General features: G+C 39.2%; 1 protein-coding gene across 1 annotated transcript in view; it reads left to right on the forward strand.

Moving 5' to 3' along the window:
- ppp3ccb (protein phosphatase 3, catalytic subunit, gamma isozyme, b) overlaps positions 1-21,223 on the forward strand; it is a gene marked incomplete in the record, with an annotated part of 31,303 nt that extends 10,080 nt beyond the window's left edge. The window contains 11 exon segments of the mRNA XM_062434129.1: positions 2,566-2,679; positions 2,767-2,912; positions 3,881-4,020; positions 7,088-7,165; positions 7,250-7,344; positions 7,469-7,594; positions 10,655-10,732; positions 13,620-13,704; positions 14,404-14,501; positions 15,299-15,325; positions 18,675-21,223. Of these exon segments, the coding sequence (XP_062290113.1) occupies positions 2,566-2,679; positions 2,767-2,912; positions 3,881-4,020; positions 7,088-7,165; positions 7,250-7,344; positions 7,469-7,594; positions 10,655-10,732; positions 13,620-13,704; positions 14,404-14,501; positions 15,299-15,325; positions 18,675-18,868 (1,181 nt within the window).

Below are 21,223 nucleotides of genomic sequence, written 5' to 3' on the forward strand. Positions count from 1 at the left end.
AGGAGCAGCGTCTTTTAAACAGTGGCAGGAAATGAAAAGGTACACTGTGTGTCTGCTGCTGGCCGCCACGCCCGCCACACACACACACACACACACACACACACACAGACTCACACAGACTCACACAGACTCACACAGACTCACACAGACTCACACAGACTCACACAGACTCACACAGACTCACACAGACTCACACAGACTCACACACACATACTCACACACACAGACTCACACACACAGACTCCACACACAGACTCACACACACAGACTCACACACACAGACTCACACAGACTCATACAACACACACACACACACACACACACACACACCGTACACACACACACACACTCACACGCCCACGACTGGACAAGCACACACACGACTCTCACATAAGGCCTCCGGGCTCGTTGCTCCCAAACAAGCCCTCTGTGTGTGTGTGTGTGTGTGTGTGTGTGTGTGTGTTTATGTGTGTGTGGTGTGTGTGAGTTTGTTTGTGTGTGTGTGTTTCTGTGTGTGTGTCTGTGTGTTTCTGTGTTTGTCGTGAGTCTGTGTGTGTGTTTCTGTGTGTGTTTGTGCATTTTTATTGGCTGCTGTCACACTTCCTTGTTAGGATTAGTGGACATCCTGGAACAAGATCAGACTCACTGACACGTTACAGAAACACTCGATCAATTTAAAAACACATTTATCTTTAAAGAAAAGAAGTAAAAAACACATTTTTCCAGGTGATTTATTTGGACACCTGAACGCATCACCTGACTGCTTTATGATATTTATTTATATTTATTTATAATCAACAACAAAATAATTCAAAGTGCTTTTACATAAAACATAAAGTGCCTCAGGTCAGAATATAAAAGCAACACATTTAAATATGATTAAAAATGTTCAATTGGAAATAAAATAAAACAGATTAAATAGTTACAGTGCAATATATATTTATTTTATTTATCTTATTTTTATTTATTTTTAATTTATCTTATTTTTATTTTTTTTCATCCCATTTTTTTCTACATTGTCTATTTTTATTCTTCTTATATATATTTGTATTAATATGAATATCTTAATAATATTTTAATACTATATATTTTATATTCAAATACAGGAGGGAGGGAAAAGATAGAAGTGTATCGATGATGACGAGACTGTTTTATTATAATTTTTTGGATCTACAGCTTCAACTCTGGCAATAACATGACTGAATGCAAAGCTCTGAAAATAAATAAATAAAATAAAAAGTTACAGTTCAGTTTAACATCTTAACCCTCAAATTAGGATTTAATCAACACAATTAAAGCTGCAAGTACATTTTTTTAACAAGTAATATATCAATAATTTCCTGATTAGTTAATTAATCTATTGTTTAATTTACCAGTAAACTTTAATCATAATTCTACCAATAAGCTTTCAACCTTTTTATTCAAGTATTTTCTCCTAAAAACTTCCCAACATGTGTGACGTTCACACACTGACGTCATTCACGGAAAACACACAAAATACCATCAGTGAGTTTTAACAGGAAATCTATGAAGCAACTTTTACACATATTATTACTATATTTTACTATATTGTGCCTTTAATTACTGCAGATAGTTTTGATTATAATTATTTATATGATTTATCTCACAGCAACATTAATGTAAATAAACTGTTTAATATTTATATAAACCTTCTGTAAAGCAGCAGCTGGTGTTTAGTATCTACTGTCGAGTCTTTGTTGAGTTTCTGTCTGAAACACGACGATGACGATGATGAAGATGATGAAGATGACGAAAACTCCCCCGAGCTAAAGTCAACACAGGAGGCGTTCAGGTGCAGTGTGCAGTGTAGGTCATCTGTGTTTTAAGAAGCGCTCTGAGCTCAACACACATAAACAGAATAAAATAGATATAAAATAATAAACTATTACAGGTGATCTCAGGTCTGTGTAGCTTCACAAAATATAAGAGCTGAGATTAAAAGGCTCAGAGGGGGGGTGAGGGGGGGGGGGCACACAGAGACGCTGTTCTCAGGTCAGAACAACAACATCCTGCTTCAACATGTTAAATCCTGATAAAACAGAGATAACGTTCTTTATTTTTATAACTAAACACAACAGTAAGTTTCTGCCGTCTGTGATAAAAGTTGAATCATTGCAGACGTAAACAAGCTTCTCTAACTTTCAGATTTGAGAAAAAAATACATAGAATCAGTTTACTTATAAATCCAGTCTTTACTTTACTTTGTTCTGTGGATGTTTTCTCAGTATTACGAGCAACAGCTTAATGTGTTAATGTGTAATTACTTCATCGATCCTTCAGTTTTCTGCCACTTAATTAATTAAATATATTAGCAGGAAATATTGTTACACCGAGCTCAGAAGTGCTGAAAAAAATATGATTTAAAATGTTGGTAAAAAAAAGTTTCACATTAGAAAAGGTTGATGGAAACCTTTTGGTCTCTTCTCTCTCTCTCTCTCCTCTGTCTCACCTCTCTCTCTCTCTCTCTCTCCTCTGTCTCTCTCTCTCTCTCTCTCTCTCTGTCTCTCTCTCTCTCTCTCTCACCCGTCTCTCCTCTCTCTCTGCAGTGTGTGCTCTTCCTGTGGGCTCTGAAGATCAACCATCCCAACACCCTCTTCCTCCTCAGAGGGAACCACGAGTGCCGACACCTCACAGAGTACTTCACCTTCAAACAGGAGTGTAAGTGTCCCTGAACGCACCACGGCTTATCTCACTGCTGCTGTGTGTGTGTTTAAAACCTGACCTGTGTGTGTGTGTGTCCTCCAGGTAAAATAAAGTACTCTGAGCGTGTGTACGACGCCTGCATGGAGGCGTTCGACTGCTTGCCTCTGGCTGCGCTCCTCAACCAGCAGTTCCTGTGTGTTCATGGAGGTCTGAGCCCTGAGGTCACCTGTCTGGACGACATACGGAGGGTAAAGTCCCCAAAACACACAGCTGACCCCTCCTTCATATGACCAACACTGGCTCTGTCACATATCACATATTAATACTGAGTAGAGCTCATTTATAAACAGCACCAATCATGTGAACACACTCCTCCAGTCTTCAGATTATTAATCAGCATCTGGGTCACAGTATCACATACACTTATAAATCCACACACACACACACACACACACACACACACACACACACACACACCTACCTTAACGACAACCACAGACGCAATTAAGTTTACTAGCAGAAAAAAGTCAGCACACTGCAGCTCCCAATGCAGGTATCATTTAATATAATATCACAAGTGATGTTTGAAGCCTTTCTGCTCTTCTTCTGGCTTGAGTATACCTGCATTAGAGCAGATATACCTGCATTAGAGCAGATATACCTGCATTGGGAGCACATATACCTGCATTGGGAGCAGATATACCTGCATTGGGAGCAGATATACCTGCATTGGGAGCAGATATACCTGCATTGGGAGCAGATATACCTGCATTGGGACAGCATTGCACACTTTAGAGCGTTTAGGTGGCATCTTGGCTGCTGAACTACTAAGCTCAGTAACTCTAATTCACCACGACTTCACCACCACAGACGTTATATTTTCTAGCTCTGGGTGCAAAAAGGATCGATTGCAGGTATCGTTTGATGGGAGACGTTTCCATATTAGTTGGTATGGATTTATTTTAGTCGATACCGACACATGTGCAGATTGGAGATGTGAGATGTGTCGACTTCTGGCTCAGACTTTAATACGAAGCATGTTTATTATTATCTCAGGCATCAGTCTGTTAGTGTTTTAAACTGTGTGTGTGTGTGTGTGTGTGTGTGTGTGTGTGTGTGTGTGTGTGTGTGTGTGTGTGTGTGTGTGTGTGTGTGTGTGTGTGTGTGTGTGTGTGTGTGTGTGTGTGTGTGTGTGTGTGTGTGTGTGTGTGTGTAGCTGGACCGGTTTAAGGAGCCGCCAGCGTTCGGGCCGATGTGTGACCTGCTGTGGTCGGATCCGGGCGAAGACTACGGCTCAGAGAAAACCCAGGAACACTTCTGCCACAACAGCGTGAGAGGCTGCTCGTATTTCTACAGGTACGATATCACTCTGTTACTGTTACTGCTGCTGCTGTTAAGCCTGATTTCCACCGGGTCCGTCAGCGGCGCGGAACGGCTGCTTCACGGTTTAGCTCCGTCCTCTGCTCGGCTTCAACTCACACCGGAGCGTTACAGCAGCGGAGCGATGCCTTGCAAGCCAGCAGTATTCGTACGAGATCACGAGATCACGCTAACTGGGTGTATAAAGTCAACAACAACAGGTTACTTTGCACCTCGGACCAATTCTCCGAGACCCTCTGATCGATTGACTGCTGACCTGGGGCCACCGGTTATGATGTAATGTGGATGTGAGGTTGTGATCTGCGCATTGTGTTTTATTTTGAAACGGGACGGAAGTTTTATTATGCCGATTCTGTGTTTGACTTCCTGTCTGGTGCAATCTGCTCTGTTGAAAATATTGAAATTGAAATTGATAGAGTTGCCGCGCAGAGAGCCGCTGCTGGGACCTGGTCTCCTCCTGGTGGAGTCTTCATTGATTATAGTGTTACCTATCAGCTGTGGTGACCGCGGTGCAGCCGTAACGTGCCGCTTATGGACCCCGTGGAAATAGGGCTTTACTGCTGCTGCTGCTAACGCTAAAAAAACCAAAAGACAAAGAGTGGCTGGTCCCGTTAATCTGAGCTGATTAAAGCTTTTATAAACAGGCTTATCTGTGGATGAAGTGAGCAGTTAAATCCGCTGTCACACAGATACGGAAAATAAATATTAGCGTTCTCTGCTCGGTCTTAATATTTGTGATGTTGATGCCGCTGTGTGTGTGTGGGCGTGTGTTACTGTGGGTGTGTGTGTGTGTGTGTGTGTGTGTGTGTGTGTGTGTGTGTGTGTGTGTGTGTGTGTGTGTGTGTGTGTGTGTGTGTGTGTGTGTGTGTGTGTGTGTGTGTGTGTGTGTGTGTGTGTGTGTGTGTGTGTGTTACTGTGTGTGTGTGTGTGTGTTACTGTGTGTGTGTGTGTGGGCGTGTGTTACTGTGGGTGTGTGTGTGTGTGTGTGTGTGTGTGTTACTGTGTGTGTGTGTGTGGGCGTGTGTTACTGTGGGTGTGTGTGACTGTAGGTCACAGAGAGGTAAACGCTGCTGCTGCCGCTCACACGCTTGTTTTACTCAGTTATTCATTAAAGAAACGACACCAAACGGGATCGTTGTAGAAGACGCTAACTAAAGAAAACAGCTGCTACTCTGCATATAATCCAGTTTATTAAAGGCAGAAACATCAACAAGAGGAATAACAGATGAGATGATAAAGCACCAAACTGCAGTTTATAATTATTATTTAGTATTAACATCACTTATTGCTCTCACCTGTAGTTCCTGGTAGCCCCCCCCCCCCCCCCCCACCTGCCTCAGGCCCTCCAGGACTTTATTATAACACTTCTCTTTCTTTCTCTGGAGTCACAGAACTGTTCACTTCAATCATCAGTTTTCTGTATATTTCTTTTAAGGCAGCAGCTACCAGGTATTTACATGATGGGTGAATCTATCAGTTTATCTGGATCCTCATTAGCTGTTACCCAGGCAACAGCTACTCTTCCTGGGGTCCATGTCACTGTATTGGCCCAAATATAAGACGATATAATCAACTTATTAATTAAAGTAAAAATAATTAGCAGTTGGAACTATAATGAAACTAATCATTAATCCTCAAAAACACTTCATTTTTCCTTTTAAAGAGGGTTTAAAAAGCTCTTAAAGTCATTAAATGTGTATTTTAACATGTGCAGATACTCTGACTCTACCTGACAGTCTGAGTGTTAAACTATAACGCAGCGCTGTGATGATGTCGCTGTCAGAACATGTCACCAGATGAATCTGCTGCTGTGTGAGAGGATCAGATAGAAGCTCTCCTCTCTCCTCTCTCTCTCTCTCCCTCTCTCTCCTCTTTCTCCTCTCTCTTTCTCCTCTCTCCTCTCTCTCCTCTCTCTCCTCTCTCTCTCTCTCCTCGACCTTCCTCTCTCTCTCCTCTCTCCTTTCCTCTCTCCTCTCCTCTTTCTCCTCTCCTCTTTCTCCTCTCTCCTCTCTCTCCTCTCCTCTCCTCTCTCTCTCTCTCCTCTCCTTCCTCTCTCTCTCCTCTCTCCTTTCCTCTCTCCTCTCCTCTTTCTCCTCTCCTCTTTCTCCTCTCTCCTCTCTCTCCTCTCTCTCCTCTCTCTCTCTCTCCTCTCCTTCCTCTCTCTCTCCTCTCTCCTTCCTCTCTCCTCTCTCTCTCCTTTCCTCTCTCCTCTCTCTCTCCTCTCCTCACCTCTCCTTCCTCTCCTCTCTCTCCTCTCTCCTCTCCTCTCTCCTCTCCTTCCTCTCTCCTCTCTCTCTCCTTCTCTCTCTCCTATCCTCTCTCCTCACCTCTCTCCTCTCCTCTCTCTCTCTCCTCTCCTCTCTCCTCTCCTCTCTCCTCACCTCTCTCTCTCTCCTCTCTCTCTCCTCTCTCTCTCCTCTCTCTCTCTCTCCTCTCTCCTCGACCTCTCTCCTCACCTCTCCTTCCTCTCCTCTCTCTCTCTCTCCTCTCTCTCTCTCTCCTTCCTCTCTCTCCTCTCCTCTCTCTCCTCTCTCCCTCTCCTCTCTCCTCTCCTCTCTCTCCTCTCTCTCCTCTCTACTCTCTCTCCTCTCTCCTTCCTCTCTCTCCTCTCCTTCCTCTCTCCCTCTCCTCTCTCCTCTCCTCTCTCTCCTCTCCTCTCCTCTCTCTCCTCTCTCTCTCTCTCTCCTTCCTCTCTCTCCTCTCCTCTCCTCTCTCCCTCTCCTCTCTCCTCTCCTCTCTCTCTCTCTCTCCTCTCTCCCTCTCCTCTCTCCTCTCCTCTCTCTCCTCTCCTCTCCTCTCTCTCCTCTCTCCTCTCTCCTCTCCTCAGTGTGTGTGAGAGCCTTGACCTTAATTGATCTCTAATTTTAGCACTTTTAGCATCTCTTGATATACTCGAGTTTAAGCAGGCTGCTCAACTGTCATAGCAACCGAGGTGACTGTCAGCAGCCGGTCGAGCGCTCGACATTTAGAGGAGAAGAGAAAAAAAAACAAACATAATAAAACAATGTGAGTGAAATCATCGTCTCTCCTCTCTGTGTTTCAGTTACCCGGCAGTATGCGACTTCCTGATGAACAATAACCTGTTGTCTGTAATACGAGCACATGAAGCCCAGGACGCAGGGTGAGTGCCAGCGCCCCCCCCCTTTGGTTTCTGATTGGACCCAAACCTTTAACCACTTTATTAACGTGTGTTTGTGTCCGTCAGGTATCGAATGTACAGGAAAAGTCAGACGACAGGCTTCCCGTCTTTAATCACCATCTTCTCGGCTCCCAACTACCTGGACGTGTACAATAACAAAGGTAAAGAGGAGTGAAGGGTGGAAACCATGGCAACAGGTTGGAAAACCTTGAAGCCTTGGCAACAGGAGACGGTGGATCATGAAGTGGAAATGTTAATATGTGTGTGTGTGTGTTTTGCTCTCAGCTGCGGTGCTGAAATATGAGAATAATGTGATGAACATCCGGCAGTTTAACTGCTCTCCTCATCCTTACTGGCTGCCCAACTTCATGGACGTCTTCACCTGGTCGCTGCCCTTCGTAGGAGAGAAAGGTTAGAGAGAGATGATGGTGTGTGTGTGTGTGTGTGTGTGTGTGTGTGTGTGTGTGTGTGTGTGTGTGTGTGTGTGTGTGTGTGTGTGTGTGTGTGTGTGTGTGTGTGTGTGTGAAACCTTTATTTAAACTCACTGAGGTTGCAAACACGTTAAAAAATAAAGACAAAAAACAGAAAAATTTGTTAAAACAGTTACAGTGTGAAGCAGGTCAGTGATCCACAGGTTGGTACGCTGCTGATTGTTAGTATTTAATTAAACTCCTCCAAAGTTAAATACTACTTAAAAGTGTTAAATGTCCAGTGTAAAGGTTTATTAGTGTCTGTCTCCTGCTGTAGACGGGACTATAACCGTCAGAACTTCCCAGAACTCAACTATGACGTCTTCAGATGTTTTGTTTTTGTTCGACAGTTTAAAACCAAAAAACATTCAAACTACAAAGATTTAAAACTGAATAAAGCAGAAAATCATCAGTTAAAGCTTGAACCAGTAAACTGAAGGTAATGCAGGTAAAAGCCTTTTATTTCAACACTTCAGACTCATGATGGACAGTTTTTAAAACACGGCTGCAACTGACGAGTATTTTCATAGTTGATTAATCTTTCGATTTTTTTTTCTATTTATCGATTAATTATTTTGTCCATAAAATGTCAGAAACTGATGAAAAATGTCGTTCAGTTCCCCAAACGCCAAGATAACGTCTCAAATGTCTAGTTTTTTCAACAGTGTATCGCATCGTATCGTACCGTATTTTATCGTATCGTACCGTATTGTATTGTATCGTACCGTATCGTATCGTACTGTATCGTACCGTACCGTATCGTACCGTATCGTACCGTATTGTATTGTATCGTACCGTATTGTATCGTACCGTATCGTATTGTATTGTATCGTACCGTATTGTATCGTACCGTATTGTATCGTATCGTAACGTATTGTATCGTACCGTATCGTACCGTATTGTATCGTACCGTATCGTACCGTATTGTATCGTACCGTATTGTATCGTACCGTACCGTATTGTATCGTACCGTATTGTATCGTATTGTACCGTATCGTACCGTATTGTATCGTATCGTATCGTACCGTATCGTACTGTATTGTATCGTATCGTATCGTACCGTATCGTACCGTATTATATCGTACCGTATCGTAAAGTATTGTATCGTACCGTATTGCATCGTACCGTATTGTATTGTATCGTACCGTATCGTAACGTAACGTAACGTATTGTATCGTATCGTACCGTGTTGTATCGTACCGTGTTGTATCGTACCGTATTGTATTGTATCGTACCGTATCGTACCGTATCGTAACGCATTGTATCGTACCGTATTGTATCGTACCGTATTGTATCGTACCGTATTGTATTGTATCGTACCGTATCGTAATGTACCGTAACATATTTAATCATACCGTATCGTACTGTATTTTATCGTATCATATGGTACTGCATTGTATTGTATCGTACGGTATTGTACCGTATTGTATCGTACCGTATTGTATCGTACCGTATCGTATCGTACCGTATCGTATCGTATCGTAACGTATTGTATCGTATCGTATTGTATTGTATCGTACCGTATTGTACCGTATTGTATCGTACCGTATTGTATTGTATCGTATCGTACCGTATTGTATTGTATCGTATCGTACCGTATCGTACCGTATTGTATCGTACCGTATCGTATCGTACCGTATCGTATCGTACCGTATCGTATCGTACCGTATCGTACCGTATTGTATCGTATCGTAACGTATTGTATCGTACCGTATTGCATCGTACCGTATTGTATTGTATCGTACCGTATCGTATCGTATCGTATCGTAACGTAACGTATTGTATCGTATCGTATCGTACCGTGTTGTATCGTACCGTATTGTATCGTATCGTATCATATCGTAACGCATTGTATCGTACCGTATTGTATCGTACCGTACCGTGTTGTATCGTACCGTATTGTATCGTATCGTATCATATCGTAACGCATTGTATCGTACCGTATTGTATCGTACCGTATTGTATCGTACCGTATTGTATCGTACCGTATTGTATTGTATCGTACCGTACCGTAATGTACCGTAACATATTTAATCATACCGTATTGTACTGTATCTTATCGTATCATATGGTACTGCATTGTATTGTATCGTACCGTATTGTATCGTACCGTATTGTATCGTACCGTATTGTATCGTACCGTATCGTATCGTAACGTATTGTATCGTATCGTACCGTATTGTATTGTATCGTATCGTACCGTATTGTATCGTATCGTACCGTATCGTACCGTATTGTATTGTATCGTATCGTACCGTATTGTATCGTACCGTATTGTATTGTATCGTATCGTACCGTATTGTATTGTACCGTACCGTATTGTATCGTACCGTATTGTATCGTACCGTACCGTAATGTACCGTAACATATTTAATCATACCGTATCGTACTGTATTTTATCGTATCATATGGTACTGCATTGTATTGTATCGTACCGTGTTGTATCGTACCATATTGTATCATACCGCATCTTACCGTATCGTACTGTATTGTAATGTATCGTATCGTGCCGTACCGTATCTTATCATACTGTATCTTATTGTATCGTACCATATTGTATTTTATCGTAGCGTATCGGCCACAACTCACATAAATGATTGGTTATTGTGATCTGCACTGAAATCACACAAAATATTTGACACACAGAGTTGAAGAAGTGTATTATTATTATTATTATTATTATTATTATTATTATAGTGTATTATTACGTTTAATTTACTACTTTCTAACCACATTTTTAACAGATTAAATCAAGACTTTCACATAAAATAATAATTTTAATAATATTTCTGATTGTTTTAATATTCCCGTGTGTGTGTGTGTGTGTGTGTGTGTCTCTGTCTGTGTTGTGTGTCTGTGTGTGTGTGTGTGTGTGTGTGTGTGTGTGTGTGTGTGTGTGTGTGTGTGTGTGTGTGTGTGTGTGTGTGTGTGTGTGTGTGTGTTATTTAGTGATTATGGATCATTAGACCCTTCACTGAGCGTATCTGGTTTGTTTCCACAGTGACGGAGATGCTGGTGAACGTGTTGAACATCTGCTCTGACGACGAGCTGATGTCAGAAGGAGACGACACGTGTGAAGGTAAGAGGAAGTCACAGCTCCTCGTAACACCACCATCATCATCATCATCACACCCTCCCACTCGCAGTGTTACTCACCAACCGCCTTATTGTCCTACAGTAGTAATAATAATGGTTTTTAAGTGTTTTTATTGACCAGCTGACAGGATAGTATCTGTGGTCAGACTGCGGTCATGTGATTAACAAGCTTCAGCTCATTAAATTACAAACTGTTACTTTCAGGCCGCTCGACGAGCACGACGCCGCCACAGTTTACAGTTTGTCACCTTTATGTTGTTTCTGAGACAGGAAACGGTCACGTGGTCGATGTGTGATTCTCAACGCTCGGCTCGTTGTTTGGACATGTGGGACTTCACACTCCTCTGTGTGTGTGTGTGTGTGTGTGTGTGTGTGTCTGTCTCTGTGTGTGTGTGTTTCTACGTGTGTGTGTTTCTAGGTGTGTGTTTCTATGTGTGTGTTTCTACGTGTGTGTGTTTTTACGTGTGTGTGTTTCTACGTGTGTGTTTTCTACGTGTGTGTTTTCTACGTGTGTGTTTCTACGTGTGTTTCTACGTGTGTGTATGTGTGTGTTTCTACGTGTGTGTTTCTGCGTGTGTGTTTCTACGTACGTGTGTTTATGTGTGTGTGTTTCTACGTATGTGTTTCTACGTGTGTTTTTGCGTGTGTATGTTTCTGCGTGTGTGTGTCTATGTGTGTGTGTGTGTGTGTTTCTATGTGTGTGTGTCTGTGTGTGTGTGTCTATGTGTGTGTGTGTGTGTGTGTGTGTCTGACTACTTCAATGACTGGATGTCCTTGAATGCACCACAAAGGAGAGTCTCTAAATGGTGGCTGTTTGCAGCAACGTTGTCACATGATAAAAACTAAAAGCTTAAGAAGTAACTTGAATCCAGCAGCTGTGTGGAAGGCAGGATATATTTATATATATATATTTATTTATATATTTATATTCAGATGCAGTTAAATGTGTAAAAGAGTGTATTTATAATTACTGTATTCCCTTGTTGTGAACGCGTCTCACACAGTTCAGTAGTTTCCTCCTCTTCTTCTTTATCTGCAGCTCTGCTTCCTACTGAAGATGTAAATCTTTATCTCATAAATACACAGAGAAGCTTTTATGTGGCTGTAATGGTACAAACTGATTTATTCTGCACATTACAGGCAGAATATAATGATATAATATAATGATATAATATAATATAATGATATAATATAATGATATAATATACTTTACAGCCAACCTGCAGTTGCATTAATGATGCAGATAAAACAACAATGAGAACCTGAACATTATAATCTCTATAAAGTATTTTTAAATTTAAAGAATGTAATTAATGTCTCATAAATATAAATATATAGTCTCAGTTTATAACAAACTTACTGAAGGAAATAGAGCATCAGAGGCGGATGAATCCATATGGTGTGTGTGTGTGTGTGTGTGTGTGTGTGTGTGTGTGTGTGTGTGTGTGTGTGTGTGTGTGTGTGTGTGTGTGTAACAAAGGCATAAGAATAATTTAAAATAGCACATTAAAGCAAACAAACAGGCTGAAGTAACGTGGGAACAGCCGGCGGCCTCCAGGTGTTTTCCTGCTTCACCTGCAGGCTGAACAGAGGTGCAGCACACAGGGAGGGGGGGAGGGGGGGGAGGGGGGGGGGGTGCATGCATGTGACTCTCTTAACCACTAATTAACATTTGTATGAAAACACTAATATGGCGACGTTAGGAAAGGTTGAAACACACAAAGATTAATGTGACATCATAAATACATTTATTAGTTTTTAAACAGCTGAAACTGATCACGTACAGCTGATCTAAAACAAATAATTATTGATTTATTGTTGTGAGTAATAATTTAGTTTATACAATGTCAGAAACATGTGGAAACTCTTTAATGAATTGTCATGAAATTGAATGCAGGACTGAATAGTATCTCTTCTTCATCTCATCTCTGCCTCTTCCTCCACCGCTGGTAAAAGCTGACGAGCTGTTGCCATGGCGACGCACCGTTAAAAACACAAGAGTTTGACAGTGAATATCATTAATCAAATACAGTAGAGCCCTAAAGGAGGAAGTGAAACCCTGCAGGCAGCTACAGCGCCGTGTAAATTAAACTGTGTGACCAGTAACTCACTGTGTGTGTGTGTGTGTGTGTGTGTGTGTGTGTGTGTGTGTGTGTGTGTGTGTGTGTGTGTGTGTTAAATGAAGGTTCAGTGTCCGTGTTGCATGGATGTTTAGATTCATAATGATAAACATAAACTAATCTGTCTGGTTGAACCACAGGTGCTGAACTTCCTGGTTACTTACTGAGCTTTGAATATTCTTTGTCATAACAAACTAAACACAGCTCTGTGGAGCCTGGCCGGTTGTCATGGCAACACAAACCTGGTTGCTAACGCTCTTAAAAGAGAAATTATTGCACACAAATGACCTAATTTGAGCAGAAATTAAACAATTTTACTCCCAAATTTTTGATTTGAGAGCAGAACTTACAAGTTATAATAATAATAATAACTTTATTTATTTAGCACTTTTTCAAAATAATGTCCTCGTCTGTTTTGACTGTTCCTTCTTTCCTTCCTTCCTTCCGTCTGTCCTTCCTCCCTCCTTTCCTTCCTTCTTCCTCCCCTCCTCACCCCAAATGTTTTTATTTGAGAGCAAAACTTACGATTTATAAACTAGTCAAGTTTGGGTCATAAAATTACTGATTTGTACATATAAGTTATAAATCATCAATAAGAACAGTACATTTAGTTTGTGATTATTTATAAAATATAATGACCCCTGCTGTAGGTCACATTTTTGATACTTTTCTATGTCTGTGTAGTAAAAACATGTAAAACTGTGATTATTGTTATTATTTTGACCTTATTTGTTTTGTTTGTGTTTGCAGGAGGAACTCCGGCCGTCAGGAAGGAAGTGATCAGGAATAAGATCCGGGCGATTGGAAAGATGGCTCGCGTCTTCTCTGTGCTCAGGTCCGTGAATATATATATATATACTTATATATATATACTTATATTAAACAATTAATGTGAATAAAGTTAAGAATAAATGAAGAGGAAAGAAGTTTGAGTTCATCCTGACGAGCCAGTTAAGATTTATTATCTCAAATCTTAAAATGTTAAATAAGTGCAGTAATTTGGGTTATTCTACAGTTTCATCTCTTATTTCTAGTCTTGCTCCAGTTTCAGTAAAAGGCTAATGACTTCTTCTTGATTTACACGTGTCCTCCTTTAATCTGATGGAAGTGTGTCAGAATAATTTGTCCTTTTTAATGATGAATGTTCATATAAAAAACGTCTGCCAGTTATTTTAAGGCCACGCTATTAACATACATGAGAGGGGGACAAAATAATAGGAACACCAGTCATTAAAAAGACCTTAACTCACTATTACCACCTTAACTCACTATTACCACCTTAACTCACTATTACCACCTTAACTCACTATTACCGGCTTAACTCACTATTACCACCTTAACTCACTATTACCGCCTTAACTCACTATTACCACCTTAACACACTATTACCGCCTTAACTCACTATTATCATTATTCACCTGCAGTGAAGTGAAGATGAACTATAATGATCTTGTGTGTGTGTGTGTGTGTGTGTGTGTGTGTGTGTGTGTGTGTGTGTGTGTGTGTGTGTGTGTGTGTGTGTGTGTGTGTGTAGGGAGGAGAACGAGTGTGTGTTGCAGCTGAAGGGTCTGACTCCGACCGGTACTCTGCCGATGGGAGTTCTGTCTGGAGGTCGGCCGTCTCTGGAAAGCGGTGAGTGTGAAGTGCCGAGCTTTAACACTAACACACACACACACACAAACATCACAAACACACATACACTGAGACTAACACACACACACACACTGAGACTAACACACACACACACACACTGAGACTAACAAACACACACACACACTGAGACTAACACACACACACACTGAGACTAAAACACACACACTGAGACTAAAACACACACACTGAGACTAACACACACACACACACACACTGAGACTAACACACACACACTGAGACTAACACACACGCACACACACTGAGACTAACACACACACACACTGAGACTAACAAACACACACACTGAGACTAACACACACACACACACACACACACACACACTGAGACTAACACACACACACACTGAGACTAACAAACACACACACTGAGACTAACACACACACACACACACACGTCGTCTCATCACTGACTGATTTTAATATTTTTTTCCTTTTGATAAATTTTACATTTGAATATTTAAAGTTCATGATGATATAAACAGTTTGAGTCCTTCAGTAAATAATGTGCTAACCTCTGTGATGATTGGGGGGGGTGGTGGTGGTGGTGATGTTTTTGGGAGGAGGGTGATGGAGGGGGGGGGGTGATGTTTTTGGGAGGAGGGTGATGGAGGGGGGGGTGATTGATTGATGATTGACTCCATGTTAACAGGACTGACTGATTGCTGTGATGTAACGTAACTAAATGCACTGATATGACTGATATTCTCTCTCCATTGGTTTTTGGGCATGGCTCTTCTTCTACTCACGCTTACACAGCCACCGTAGAGGCAGAAGAGGCACGAGGTACGCAACCAAACATCATCATCTCTCTGTCATGGTTTAACTTTGTGAATGAACTTTAACCTCTTCTTCTCAGACTCACTTCTCCTCCTCTTCCTCTTGTTGTTGTTGTTGTTGTTGTTATAATGAAATTAGACCCGACGTGAATCTCACTTTCATTCCCTAAAATTTAAAGGCGTCTTAAACTTTGTTGTAGCATATTTTTTAGGTTTAATAAGGAAGCAAATCAGACTTTAGTTGTGTTTAGTTTTCATTTTTACAGGTTAATTTAACGCCGTTATAGATCATGAATGAACAGCAGAGGTAGAATAACATGTAAATAAATAAAAGGGAATAAAAGATTAATAGAAATATAATAAAATAAAGTCATTATAAATATATAAAGTGGGTCAAACCAGAAGATGTTTGACTTTATGCAAAAAACCAAACAAATGATTTAATTGTTAATAAGGAGTCATTCACAGTTTAAGTTTATAAGACATTAAAATGCATAAATCACATTTATATAAATATGTAATAATGTAGAAATAACTCAAATATATGAGAAGATTTTCCTTTGTTAGTATTACAGCAGCAAATAGACAGTAAAAAAATAGAAAGAATAAATAAGTAAACAAGCAATAAATATAATATTAGTAAAAAGCATTAAGCCGTAACTAGATAAAGACAATAGTTATCATGTTATAAGTACAGAATATAAACATTAACACTGTTTTTTTGCAGTTATTAAACACAAAGATACTCAGAAGTGTAAAAAGTTTCATCTTCTGAACTGAAGTAAAAGAAATGATTCAACTCGTTTAATCAAGTAAAAGTTAGAAAGTTCAGACTCTGAAAAGTATTAAAGTATAAAAGTAAAAATGAATTTTTACCTCTTTTTGATAACTTGCAACATAAATTAGGATAGTTTTCTCTTTTATTAACAACCTGCACAGAACAAACTGCTGCAAGACAAATATCAGACAGTATATTTACTATATATCGTTTATTTACATGTTGTTTATTTTTATAAAGTCACTGAGGTTGAAACTAGTAACGAGTCTGTTTGACAATGTGAGGAGAAAGTTCAGAAATAATGTAAAAAGTCATCAGAATAATAAAAACTAATTACTAACAGTAAAGTACAGATACCTGAAACTCTGCTAAAGTACAGTAACGAAGGATAAATATATGTAACAGAGGCTGAGATAATTTACTTTTTAACAATAAACTGCAGTAAAGTATAATAATTATAATTAGATATGAATTTAAAAAACTTACCGAACAAAAAAAAACATGTTAACTTGAATTAAGAAAAAGGATCAAATGTACTTAAAATGCTTCCTGTTTAACTTTAATAAATAAATATATCGGCATATAGAGGTCAACATAGATCGATATCAGCTGATCAGTGTTTCAGACTCTTCGCTGGTCTCTGTGATATTTTGGGAATGATCCGAACTAACGCTGTGAACTGTCCCTTTAATGAAAGTCTGTTTCTTTGCTTTCATGCTCCTCGTCGTGTCTCTGAAGTAAGTTATGATTCCTTCTGCTGCTCTAATCAATGACTTTAACCTCTGACCTTTTATACCTGTTACTGTTTCCTGTCTTCTTTATGTTCCAATCAAACAAAACTGTGATATTAGAAAAAGCTTTAAAGGGAAAAATTATCATAAAATATTAGTTATAGTTTGAATTGTGGTTGAAAATGTTGCAAATTGGATTAAAAACAAACAGTTAATGAATGAAAAGCTGATTTAACTCTCCTGTTGTCCTCGAGTCAAGGAAGGAAGGAAGGAAGGAAGGGAGGGAGGAAGAAGGAAGGGAGGGAAGAAGAAGCAAGGAAAGGAGGATGGAAGGGAGGAAGAAGGAAGGAAAGGAGGAAGGAAGGATGGAAGGGAGGAAAGAAGGAGTGAGGGAGGAAAGAAGGAAGGGAGGAAGGTAGGGGGATGAGGAAGGAAAGGAGGTAGGAAGAAGGAAGGAAGGGAGGAAGAAGCAAGTAAAGGAGGAAAGAAGGAAGGGAGGAAGGAACAGTCAAAACAGAGGGGGTCAATTTGACCCAGGAGGGCGACACGAAGGTTAAAGCAGAATTAATGAGAAAGTTTAAAAGTAGACTAAAATAACTTTTGATAATTTTCAATATTTAATCTTTTAAGGCTGATTTTCTATATTTTTCTTCATGTTTGGATCCAAACCAACAAACTGATCCACTAACAAGTTATTATGTGTCAAAGCTCCGTTGTTGTTCAAAAACATGTGACCCAGTGTCTTTAATAGTCCAACAGAGAATAAGGTTTATAGGTCAGTGATGTTTATTTGTGTCCATGTGGTTTAGTTTAAATTTAAAGGGTTAAAATGTGAAAATAAACGTATGAATAACTTGCTCACATTCTTTTTTTGTGGGCCCAGCATCAAATATCTGCTTTTAATCCATTTTGAGAGAATATATTAGAGGATTATGGCAAAAATGTCTAAGTGGTGTAACCATAAAAACTTTGTACCAAATAATTCAACTTGCTTAAAAACAGTAAATTGTCAATAAAACACCATATCAACTAGTTTGGCATGATCTTACATTATAACTTTATATTAAATAAAGCTAATGGAATACAATTGTTCTAAATATTACATTTACTCTGGTAACCATGGAGATCAGGAAACATTTACATGTTTTAAATGAAGTCATTATTAGTATAAGTCCACTTAAATACACTGTAGGTGATAAAATATGTAATATTTATCATTCTTTTGTGGTTACACCATTTGACATTTTCAGGAGCATTCAGTCTTACTTTTCGTAAAAAATGGTGCAAATGTCATTTCAAATGATATAAAACCAACAAAAATACTAAATGTACATTTTAACAAACCTGATGCTGCTTTTAAAACTAGTTTAACTGATTTATGAATTGATCATCTTACCAACACTTATTATTACTGACCCACGTTCCTCTTGTTCATACTGACTAATAAAAGATGCCGTTTAAAACTAGTTTTTAAGATCTGTTTAAGGTCTTTTTCTGTATTCATCCATTTATAAAACAATTATTAAAACAATAAAACCTTAATTACACATTGATCCAGTTTTCTCTTATTGATCTTTTTTTAATATATTGATTATATTGAACTGGGCGTAACTCGGACGTCCATGATGTCTTGCTGCGGAGCCGCTGAGTTCAGTCTGAATTTATCTCCTATAAAACCAACAAAAATACTAAATTTTAACATTTTAACAAACCTGAATTGATCATCTTACCAACAGTTATTAATCACTGATCAGACATTGACACACAGTAACTTGTTAGTGGATCAGTTTGTTATATTTTAGATGAACTTTGTTGTTGTTTCTAACTCTCGTCTCGTCTCCTCGCAGCCATTCAAGGTTTCAACCCGCAGCACAAGATCCAGAGCTTCGAGGAGGCTCGAGGTCTGGACCGCATCAACGAGCGGATGCCCCCCCGCCGCGACAGCAAGCAGCCCGACGCCGCCGCTGCCCCCCCCTCCCTCAACAACCTGCCGTCCAGCACCGCCCCCCCCGACAAGAACGGCACCAACACACAGGCCTAAACCTCTCCGTCCTCCCTTCATCTGCCCTCCTCCTATCCTTCCTTCCCTCTTTCCTTCCCTCCTGTCCTTCCTTCCTCTCCTCCTTTATCCTTCCGTCTTTCCATCCCTCCTCCTATCCTTCCTCTCCTTCCTCTCCTCCTTCTATCCTTCCTCTCCTCCTATCCTTCCTCTCCTCCTTCCCTCCCTCCTTCCTTCCATCCCTCCTCTCCTCCTACCTCCTTCTTTCCATCCTTCCCTCCTTCCTTCCCTCCTTCCTTCCTTCCTTCCTTCCTTCTCTCCTCCACCAAGAGCAGGAGAAGTTCAGTCCGAGCGACTCTCACCATCCACGCTTAATTTATTTTATCATCTTAATAAAAAGATCTAATATCATAGTTTAAGACTGAACAGGATTAAAAGATAAAAATCTCAAAGCGTTTCATCTTTTTTGGACTTTTGCTGCCGACCAATCGAATCGAAGCAAAATCCATTTTCTATATATATAAATAAATATATTGACGAGCTGATATTTTGGTGGACGCCATCTTTGCTTTGGAGGGAAGAAGAGACGCTAAAGCTCGATTTAGAAAATAAAATCCATAAATCCATAAATCCTTTCTTATGCCAATGATAGTGTGACTGAGCTCTGAGGAGCAAAGTATTGACATTTATATTATATATGTATATTTTAATTGTTCCCTCTTTTCAATGTGATGTTTGATTTTTTTTTTTTTGTTGTTGTTGTTTTTTCTTTTTTTCTTCTTTTTTTTACCGCACATAGATTTAGGCTTAATTATACGGAGCGGGTGAGGGAGGGGGGGGGCAGAGGAGGGGGGGCTGGTGGTGACGGTGAAAGAGTTTAATTAAAGGGTCAATCCGCTTTATTACAACTCGAGTCTGGAGTGTGCATTATTATTATTATGGTTATTAATATTGACCAAAAAATTTAAAATACATTTTAAAAAACGATAAAAAAAACTCTTCCTCGCTTTTCCTGCTTGACGATGACGATGGTGATGATGATGATGATGATGAGCGATCTGTACAAACTCTCTGCGCTTAAAGAAGAAGAAGAAGGCAGTGAGATGTAGCTGAAAGCTCATAAGTGGAACTTTTCTTTTTTTTAATGTGTAGCTTTCTATCGGTTTAACTTTGAGTTAAATCTGCTCTGAGATCTGTGACGTAAAAAAGAAAAAAAGGTTAAAAATATAAAAGTTTTCTCACTTTAATAACAATTTTTTGGGACTTTTGAGAGAAAAACTGAACAAAATAATTAAAATCTGAGCAGCAGACGTGAAAATATTCAGATATTTTTGTCTCTAGTTTGAGTTAAACTCTAAAAATACTGAATACTACATTTCCCATAATGCACCTGATCATGTTTTTCATTAGAGCTTCATTATTAACACTCCTTTTTATAAAAGTAGATATATATAAAAGATAATTGGGAGTATTTAAAGTCTGATAATAGATCAGCTGATGTCACTTTCATCACTTATTTGGACTTTTGAGAGAAAACTGAACAAATCAAACTTCAAAATGACTCCTGTTTATAAAAGAAGGTCGATTGAAGTCGCTCACTTTCATGAACTAGTTTTGACTTGTGAGGAAAAAACTGAGCCAAAAAAAAAAAGGGTCAAATTTCAGGTCAAACTCCAAAAATACTGAAGACTACATTTCCCATAATGCACCTGGATCCGGTCTTTTATTAGAGCCTCATTATTAACACTCCTGTTTATGAAAGAGATTAAAATATGAATCAATTTACGTCGTTTTTTTTTTACATAATCTTGATTCTGATCCATTAATTTAATATTTTTTACATATACAGCATCATATATAAATACATTATTGATCGAAGTCATACAAATATAAAATATATACAAGAAAAACTGGAAAGATTAGAAAACCATGATGTAGTTTTTATTTATAGTAATCTTTAAATTAAAGTTGAAACACATTTAAATGAATGTGACGTCACAGATCTCCAGTTAATTTACTCTTATTATTATTACTGATAGAAACCAGAGCTGCAAATTATGATTTATATTTTTCTCAATTAACCGTTCGGCCTTTAAAATATAAAAAAAAACCCATAAAAAATGAAAAAAAAATGATGAGAACTTTATAATAACTTTAAGAGGCAGCGGTGACGGCTTCAGATATTTAATAAATAAAAACAGCTCGTTATTAATTAATCGAAACGACGGCTGAAAGTATAAAAATGAGACCAGAGTTGTAACAAACTGGACTTCAGAGATTTATGTTATTATAGTTTCAGGTGTGATGATGATGATGATGATGATGATGATGATGATGATGATGATGATGATGGTGATATTTGGGACCTGGGTGGGTTTGATCATCATTTTCTTTATT

Source organism: Scomber scombrus, chromosome 15, assembly GCF_963691925.1.
Source record: "Scomber scombrus chromosome 15, fScoSco1.1, whole genome shotgun sequence".
NCBI classification, from domain to species: Eukaryota; Metazoa; Chordata; class Actinopteri; order Scombriformes; family Scombridae; genus Scomber; species Scomber scombrus.